This window comes from Elephantulus edwardii, unplaced genomic scaffold (genome assembly GCF_000299155.1).
Source record: "Elephantulus edwardii isolate Elephantulus edwardi_28Jun2011 unplaced genomic scaffold, EleEdw1.0 scaffold00322, whole genome shotgun sequence".
NCBI classification, from domain to species: domain Eukaryota; kingdom Metazoa; phylum Chordata; class Mammalia; order Macroscelidea; family Macroscelididae; genus Elephantulus; species Elephantulus edwardii.
Window position 1 is genome coordinate 2,304,118 of NW_006400072.1, and position 9,455 is coordinate 2,313,572.

Below are 9,455 nucleotides of genomic sequence, written 5' to 3' on the forward strand. Positions count from 1 at the left end.
TCCTCTTAACTGCAGCCCTCTGCCCACCCCAGCAGCATCGACTAGTCAGAGCCTACCGGTGATGCTGGGATAAACTCAATGCTGGGAAACCCTGCTTTCATTTTGTCAATATGGGTAAATCCTTTCCGAGTCTCAGTTTCCTCATCGGTAGCACTCTCTAGATCAGGAATATTTAAAACGAATGCCAGAACTCAGGCGTGGGTCCCAGGAGGAGGGATCTGAGCTAAAGACCAAAAACACATGGATGGGGTCAGACTGGCCACATTCACAGCCCGGGACTTCAATGATTTAGAAAGTCTCAGTATTACTGCCACCTAGCAGTGTGGGCTGGGGCAGGCCCACCCTTTGTCTGTTCATGGTGTCCACCTGGACAGTGAATCCCTGGGTTGGGAAGAGGGGCATGAAAAGCAGAGGATGCTCAGCAAAGATCCTGGGAAGGGAGTGAGGGAAAGCACCATCCTTGTCAGGGGGGCTTTCAACCCAAGGAGTCCTATCTCAGCTCCCTGTGGAGCATGAAACCCCTGAGGGAATGTGGGGACAAACACCACCTGCCACATAACCCTGAGGTGACTCTGCTTTTCCTTCCTACAAGAGGGAGATGGAAACCCTGATTCCGTGGTGAGCATGGCCAGGGAGACCATGCGGCTGGAGAGTCCTCCCCAAACAGGCTTTGAGTTGACTCAGACAGCACAAGGAACGGAGCTGCAGGGTGATCATGGAAGACTTGAATGGCAGAGGGCTCAATGACGCAAGGGGGTGATCCATGCAGAGAACAGGAGTGAGGGGTGCAGGCTGTGAAGAGGGTATAAGACACAGGCAAGGCAAGCCCTGGGATCCCAGAGCAGACAGAAAGCAGAGTGTTTAGGAAGCAAGAGACTGACCAAGGGAGCAAGTGAGGGCTGGGGGAGGACGGACCAGAAGAGACTGAGCAACATCCTGATGAGCACTTGGGATTTTAATCTGATAAAATGGGGAGTCACCACCTGAGAGAGGGTTTTCAGGAGGGGCAGGAAAGAGGGATCCACAAAGCAGTCAGCTGAGGCCAGAGACTGCAGCACACACAGGGGAAGCAATGACGATGCAGAGAAGTGGATGGACTCGGCAAGGACTTTCCTGGCACCAATGAGATCTGTAGACCTTTGGGGAGGCGGGTTGAGGGACAGGAAGCAATCAGGATGCCCTCTGATCAGCTAAACAGGCAGGGTGGATCACTGGATTCAGCTCAAGACCTCATGGTTGATTTTCAGAGAATTTGTGACTTAAAATTAAATGTACATTCTGTTCCTTCCCCAAGACCAGTCACAAGCACGTGAGAAGACACACAGCACAGCCTTCCCAGCACTGGTGCCTCCAAGTTGCCAGGGCCACTCTCTGTCACAGAGTCACTCTCTTTTCCACTCAAACTTTTCTCACAATCACTTCAGAAATCAAACTCATGACCCAAGACTCTGCATGTGTGTGCGCACAAATGCTATCCCCATAAAACTGGGGTTGTAAAATCAAATGCCCCCGAGGCCGCGCCAGCATGGACATGAACTGAGCAGGCTGGGCATTGCGACAACAGAAACTGAAGGGGACCATGCAGAGGCACCCTGGTCCCACCTGAATGAAGCTGCTCCCTCAGCTCCAAGCCATGAGGACTATGCAGGAACTCGAGTAAGCTACTGTCGGACCCCTCACGTCTTCAAAGGAACCCAGTAAAGTAAGTTGTTGGAACAACAGCAAAGTGTCAGTTCAGGATTTCCATTTTAAAAACATCACCACCTAGCTAGCATCTGGGCCACTAGCTCCTGATGGACACTTTACCAACAAACCCCCAGGGGTGGTGAGATGCATTGACCCGGAATCCTGAAGTCAAGTTGTGGCACCTGAAGGGTCCCACTCGCAGTCTGAAGGGCAGGCCTAGTAGCAAGTCTAGTGGCACTGGGCATGTGCAGCGTGGGGCAGGTCCTGAATGAGGCACGTCCAGCAAGGGGCAGGTCTCTATGGGGTTAGTCTAGCAGCCTGGGCAGGTCTGGCACGGGGCAGAGGGTGTTCCAGTCTTACGTAGCCTGGCTGTCTTTAGGGTGACAGGGAGCACATACCCACTTTGAGCTCCTTGCCGAAGACGGTGCGCTCGCCCAGCGCCGAGCAGTTCCAGCGGCCATTGCGGAACTGAAACTGACACTCGTCCAGGCCCATTTGGGATCCTTCTCCAATGACGATAATGGCGTCGGGCCGGCTCTGGCAGATCGCCCGCTGTCTGGGAGCCAGGCCAGGAATCTTATTACAGATGATGCTCGCGCCCAGAGCGACCACGGAGGAGAAGCCACTGGAGAGGGACAGAGAGACGGAGCATTAGGTCAGCAGGTGGAGGGCACGGCCTGAAGCCCCTCCCTGGCGGCCATCTCCCAAAATGGCCAAGAACTCTCCATTCCCAGGGACCTCCTAGCTCCAGGAATCCTTCATCTCCAACCCATGGATATGCTGCATCCTTCCCACGCAGGTGCCTCTACTGATGTGTACACACAATACTAGCGAAGCTTTGTTTCCATCTCAGATACGAGAATCAAAGATGATACGTGTCACAAACACAATGTTAAGCAATGAAGACGAGTCACCTTCGTATTTACAGGAGGATTCAATTTAGATGAAATTTTAAAACAAAGCGGATCAAACCCTATATTTTTTAGGAGTTAACAATGATTGATTAGACTAAAACGTAAAAGATAAGAATAAAAACTATAAAAATGAAATTTTTTTAAAAAGAATATAAACTACAAGGTTTTTCTGTAGCCCTTTTTTCTTTTTTATTATGAATCATTTTTTATTAATTTTAATGAAAATTTACAGACTTTGGATTTCCATTCATTCATTGCTGCACTTTTCTCCTTGCCCACCCCTTCCCCCCAATACACTCTTCTCTTTGAAATGTAAAAAATTCTTTCACAGCTTTACAATCTCCCCCCAGGTCCACTCAACTATGCAGCCTTCGTTCTGGACTCCTACCATGACAATAATACCTAATCACATATCCCTTTTAAACAGTTTTCTCCCTCATCTGTTTCAATGCAGTATACATTATTGAACCCATCTTTCTCAGTCTCCTCCCAACCCCAAGGTCAGTCCTGTTTTACAACAGTGGTACTATGCAGTATTTGTCCCTTTGTGACTGAGATATTTCACTCAGCATAATGTCTTCCAGGCTCACCCATTTTGAATAATATTGCATGAGTTCCTTGTTTTTCAATGGAGCGTAGTATCCCATTGTGTGAATATACCACAGCTTCTCTATCCATTCATTTGTTGATGGGCACTTAGGTTGTTTTCAACTCCTTGCTATTGTGAACAAAGCCGTGATAAACATGAGTGTTCATATATCTGCTTGGGTGTCAGTTATGGTCTCTTTGGGGTATATTCCCAGTAGTGGAATTGCTGGGTCAAATGGTATCTCTATTTGCAACTTTTTGAAAAAGGGGGCCCTTTCTTTTTCTAAAGGGGGAGCAGTACACAGATATCTATTGTTAGCATGTCTTTGTTAACATGTCACATATGCACCTTTGTGCATGTGATGTTTTATAAACAATAACAACAAACCCAAAAGTTTTAAAAGTAACTATAATGAGGTGGAGACTGGTCCTTGGAGAAGGACATCATGCTTGGGAGGGTGGAGGGACGGTGCAGGAGGGGAAGGCCCTCTATGAGGTGGATTGATTCAGTGACTGGGATAATCGGGATGGGAGTGTCAGAGACAGTGCGATTGGCACAGGACAGAGCAGAGTTTAGGGCTGTTGTACATAGGGTCGCTATGAGTCGCAAGCGACTCGACGGCACATAACAACAACATAACGAGGTGTGCTAGTATTTTCCTTGTGTAGCCAATGGGTAACAACTCACCACCAGGCAAACAGCTGGCCTGGAGGGAGGGGATGGCTCTTAAGGCCAGAGTTCCTATCTTCACTTCAGTCACTCATGTACTGACCTCTCCTCCCTCATGTGTTGAGGGAGTTCTGGTGGCTTGGTGGTAAGGAGTTGCACTGCCAACCCAAAGGCATATAGTTTGATTCCACTAGTTGCTCTGTGGGAGAAAAAGCTGAGCAGTCTCCTTCCATGCAATTTACTGCCTCTGAAATTTTACTGGAGAGTCAGTTATGAGTTCCGACTCCACAGTACGTACAAAAACAACTCATGTGTTGGACAGCACCTCCCCTTCGGGGATGCATCTTATCTATGGAGAGAGACAGTGCACAAGGCAGAGCTAAAAATGGGCCCCTTCCAGCCAGTGATGAGGCAGCTCCGGTAGCCTAGTGGCAGGAAGCTGCACTGCAATCCCAAAGGCACACAGTTCGAGGCCACCAGCTGCTCCATGGGAGAAGGATGGGCAATCACCTCCCGTGCGATTAACTGCCTCTGAAAGTCCACCGGAGGGTCAGGTATGGGTCAGTTCCAACTTGACAGTCCACAACAATAACAACAAGCCAGCAATGCAATGAGGAAGGAACAGTGGCAAGGTGTTTGAGAGCAGGCAGGACAGTGAGGAGGGAAAGGAGAGGGGCATTTCAGCTGGGTGATCAAGGAGGACCTCCCTGAGGAGGCAAACGGAATGGGGGTCTGGATAGCCAGAAGGAGCCCTGTACAACAAGCTCTGGGCAGAGCGAAGAGAAGGGACAAAGTCCTGAGAGGGGCACAAGGGGAGGGGTGTTTGAGGGACAGAAGAAATCCAGGAGGGCTGGTGAGGAGGATTAGAAAAAAGAAATTGGAGAGGTGGGAGGGCTGGCTCCGCTGGCATTTTCTCAGGTACTAGGAAGGTGTTGTTGGCAGTGTCACAGCAGCATCCAGTCCCCTGGTGGAAAAAGGACTGGACGGCCAGAACAGGAGCAGACAGCTGTCCAGACAAGGGTGGTGGGGGCATGGCGTTGTTGGCTGTGATGGGTGTCTGCAGGATTGGCCGCCCTTAGTGGTGGAGAGACCCTGGGTATCTGGCCAAGAGGGTGCTATTACTCACATCAATGTCATCCCAAACCAACCCTATAGCAGCCTGATGCTGCAGCCAGGCCACGAAGCGTGAGTGTCCTCTAAATACCACGGAGTGCTTGCAAGGAGAGGACTTCACCCCTCACACTTCACCTTGGTAATAATAAGAGCTTTCATTTATTAGGGACACACTTTCTGCCAGCCACTGGGGAGTCATTTTGAAATTTTAAAAATAGCACCCAGAGATGGGGGGGTGCCAGCCTCACCTCCCCCCCCCCCACCCAGGGGTATGCCCTCACTCCTGAGCTTCATTCTGCTCCTGCTACATCTCGGTGCTTCCAGCCATGGCCCTTTGTCCCTGCTTCCCCTCTCCTTGAATCTCTCCCACTCCTTCATCCTCACAAGCTTAGCCTCTTGACATGATTCACGTGCCCTCGAGGTCACCTCCCAGGCCACCCTGACCGACTTCCCAGCACCGTACACCAGTCTGTTTATTTGATAAGCCTGGTTATTCGTGGTGTTGTTCTTTGATGTCGTTGTTTGTAAGGTGTGTTTTGTAGTGTGTAACATGTCAGGTTGGCAGTTTGAAGCTACCACCTGCTCCAAGGGAAAGAAATGTGCGCTCTCCTCCCATAATGATTTACAGCCTCAGAAACCCAACAGAGGGCCCCTCTGAGTTGGAATGAACTCTGGGAGTGAGCTGGACCTGCCTTCCTCATAATAACATAAGCTCTTTGAGGGCAAGGAGATTGTCTACTCACTGGCAACTGAGTGAACAGATGCGAAACTTCAGAAAAGTGTTCCATATACTTACAGCACACCCTCCACTGGGTTTCCAAGAACCTGGATCAAAATGAGAGGAGACTGCTCATCTTTCTCCCAGGGAGCAGCTGGCAGATTCAAACCACTGAAGTCTCACGGGCTTTAAATGAGCGGTGGTGTAACTTGCTGTTATATCATCAGAGCCTCCTTATCACGGTGCAACTCAACACTCTTCTCATTGTCACAGAATCTGAACACTCTCCTGCATGACCCTCCAGTGGGCTTCCAAAGCTCTGAATTGTACAGGAGGGGGTTGCCCAATTTTTTCCATTGCGGTCGATGATGGGCTCAAGCCATCAGAGAGGTGTGGCCTTTGGGTGAACAGCACAACTCTGCATGGATTTTGCTGCCACAGCTCCCTAAATGCTTTAGGTTAAGGGTCCCATCTAGTCAGAACTGGCACAAAGCTGCCCCTGAACGGGTTTTCAGAGGCAGTAAATTGCACGGGAGGAGACTATCCATCTTTCCAGAGCAGCTGCTGGATTTGAACCATGTGCCTTCAGGTGGGCAGCACTGTTCCTCACCACGAGGCCACCAAAAAGGATCAAAAGGATGGGGGAATTTCTAGGGCATTCCTACTATGGGGAGAGACAGCGTAGGGGGCACTTCCACAAACCTTCCTTCAGTGCATGGGAATAACTTGTGTGAAAGCAAGACCTCTGAGAGCATGACACCCGGAAGGAAGCCTTTGGCCAGGAGATGAGTCGCCTGGGCAAATTCTACCTTCTCTGTCCTTCATAGGGTTGGAGCTGGCTTAACAGTATCCAACAACTCTACACTCAGCTTTTCCATGCTAAAAGGAAGCGACGACTAATTAGACCTACCTCGGGGTTATTGTGAGGATCCATTGAGTTAAAACACTTAAAAGCACTTTGCAGGCACATAATAAACATGGTAATTTCGTTGTTGTCGTTATGATGACTGGATTCAACTGTACATGGGTCTAGTGTTGGAGTGTTGGAGGTACCCGAACCATCCAAATACAGTGAAAGCTGAGGGCAAAAGATGCGGTGCCAAGAACCACAGAGGGCAGGAGTGAGTTGTGTCTGCCCCCAGATGGGTTCTTGGGGATGGTAAGACTTTCTTTCCTATGCCCATTTTACAGATGGATAATATGAGGTCCTGAGATCACAAGATCCCAGCCCAAAGATTTCCTACAACTCCGTGTCTCCGAGGGCAGCAGGGCAGAGGCCCTCTACCCTGGAGGTTTTCATTCTCCTTGGCTCTCTCCCCCTCAAGGCTGGGGCCCAGCTACAGGCAGGCCAATGAGGCTGCAGAGCCTGGGGGAGGCAGGGCCGGCTGGGCCAGCGGAGGTCCTTTCTGAGGCTTTCCCTTTCTCTCTCCTCTCCTCTGTCCCTCCGCCCCGTTTCTAATTAAAAAGGAGATAAAGTCTCCGGAGGTCAGCGCCAATCAGTCCGGACCCAGCTTCCTGGATGCTGAGCTGCAGGGTGCGGGCCAAGACGAAGATTAAAGCAGAGAAAGAGAGAAAAAACCGCCCAGACGCGGCGAATCAATAACACTTAAAACACACGGAGCAGCACACCAGGAGCCGCACACCCGCCCCTCGACCGGAGCGCCGCCGCCAGCTGCCTCCTCGGCTCACGGAGCACCTGCTGGCCGCCGAGTGCCCAGTCCACTCGAATCCCCACTCCGAAGACGCATGGTTTGGAAGTGAGGAGGGGCGACAGACAGCACACAAAGGGCCTGCCACACACACCCCACAGCCCCTGCCAGCCCCTGCCACAGACCTCACAGCACACCCCCTTTCCAAAAGAGGTGGTGAGCGGGTGTCCCCTCCTGGGGGCGGGGTGAGGAAGCAGGTTGTGTGAACCTGGCCAAGGCTTCAGCACCTCCAGGAACCCCTAAAATCCTCCAAACCCCTACACTTCTCATGTATTATCCCTCAAGCACAAAGGGTGCGTGACCAGCCTTAAAACTGTGGCCCCAGGCCTGGTCTGAACCACCTCCCCGGTCCAGCTGGAATTGGGCCTCAAGCCCCATCTCCACAGAAATGCGCCCCAAAGGCACACCGCCTAGGGCAGAGGTGTCCACCTCTCCTTAGTCTTCCAGAGCGTCTCCAGGCTGTCTCGGATCACCTCTCTCTATCTTTGTGTGTGTTTGATGAGGGTGGGAGAATCCCCCTGGGTATCCGCCTGGGAGAGGTTTCTGGAAATCTGGGGGTGGGGTGTCCCTGGAAATACAATGCTGCAGGACTCTGCACGGCAGTAGGTGCCTCTGTGATCCAGCCAGCGCCTCACCTTCTGGGGAACTGCAGGGACTGGACGCTGCAAATCAAGGGTGCACCAAGGGTGCCCAGCTTCTAAGAGGGGCTGAGAGCGATCGCGCCTCCCTGCGCCGCGCAGAGTCCCCGCCACCGGCAGCGGAAGCTCAGGGGACCTCGGGAGAGGATAAGGTCCTGGCTCAGCGACCCTGCTGCACCTGCTGTCCCTGTGCCCGGGCCTGGAGGGTCCTTGGGAAAAATTGGCCCCGTGCAGCAGCCGGTCCTCTCCAGTCCCTCAAGCCAGGGGTTCTCTGGTTCTGGGAGCCTCCGGGCTTGGACATCCTTGGAAGAGCTCATCCCTTTGCCTATGTCTCTAGGGGTGGCCTGCTGCGGGGGTCTTTGTGTGCCCACCGCTTGGTGCACCGCGCCCACTCCGCGCGAGAACGCAGCGGCCCGCACCAGCCTGCGCGCAGCACCACACCCCCCGCCCTGGGCAGCTATAACTTTGCTGGGAGCCGCGCAGAGGGGCCTTACCCGATCCGGAGGTAGACCATGCCCAGGCTGAGAAAGAGGTGGCCCAGGCAGCGCCGCGCTTTCCGGTTCATAGTCCCCGCTGGCCGCCGGGGCCGCGGGCAGGGCTGCGTGTATCCCGCGGGCCAGCCCCGGCGGGCCAATCCGCATAGCCCGCCGGAAGGCGCTGCCGACGCGTCCCGGCCGTCGGTCCGTCCGCGCTCCGGTTCGCGCCCCGCGCCTGAGCCTCGCAGGGAGCAAGGGCGCCGCGGAGCGGGAGGAGGGAGGGAGGAGCAAGCGCTGCGCCAGGCGACGCCGGGCTCTCCGCGAGCGGCCGGTGCGAGTGTGCAGCGCTCGGAGCGCAGGGGCGCCGCCGCCCCGCCCAGCCCCCACCCCAAGCCTCCCGCCTCCCGGAGCGCCCGCCCCGCACCCCGCGCCCTGGGGACGGGCCGCCTGTCCCGCGCGCTCCCGAGGCTCCCACCTCCTGCACGGGGCGGGGAGGACCTAGGAGTGCACCCACCCCGCACCCGCCGCTAAACGGCACGTTGCGGGACAAGAAGGCACCTAGGGCTGCCCTCGGACAAGGGGCGCACCCTGAACGCGCAGAGGCCGGGTAGAGGAAGGCGACAGAGCGCACGCCGCCCCAGCCCCAGCCCGCCTGGCTTCCACTTGTCCTGCGGGCTGCTGAGCTCGGCTTCGAGGGGAGGTGACCAGAGGTGCCCCCTTTCCAAAATAAGGGATAACTGACTCCGTCTACACTCCCGTTCCCTGGCTTATCTGGAGAAAGGCAGCAGGTGGGTAGCCAGGTGAAGCAGGATCCTCAGGGCCCGCCCCCTGCAGATAGTCCTGGTCCGGGTGAGACCTGCTGTCCACACTGGAGCGGAGACAACCGGCGCTGATGCCGCTGGAAGGCGCGGGGCTCTGATGCCCTGCGCGCGCGCGCGGTGAC

The 9,455-nt window shown here is 54.1% G+C and overlaps 1 protein-coding gene across 1 annotated transcript in view; it reads right to left on the reverse strand.

The window, feature by feature from the left end:
* LOC102872148 (protein Wnt-7a-like) overlaps nt 1–8,601 on the reverse strand; it is a 102,165-nt gene extending 93,564 nt beyond the window's left edge. Inside the window, exons 1-2 of the mRNA XM_006901369.1 lie at nt 8,531–8,601; nt 2,085–2,311 (exon numbers count right to left, since the gene is read on the reverse strand). Of these exons, the coding sequence (XP_006901431.1) occupies nt 2,085–2,311; nt 8,531–8,601 (298 nt within the window). The remainder of the gene's footprint in view (nt 1–2,084; nt 2,312–8,530) is intronic.
* Between the last annotated feature and the right edge of the window lie 854 nt (nt 8,602–9,455).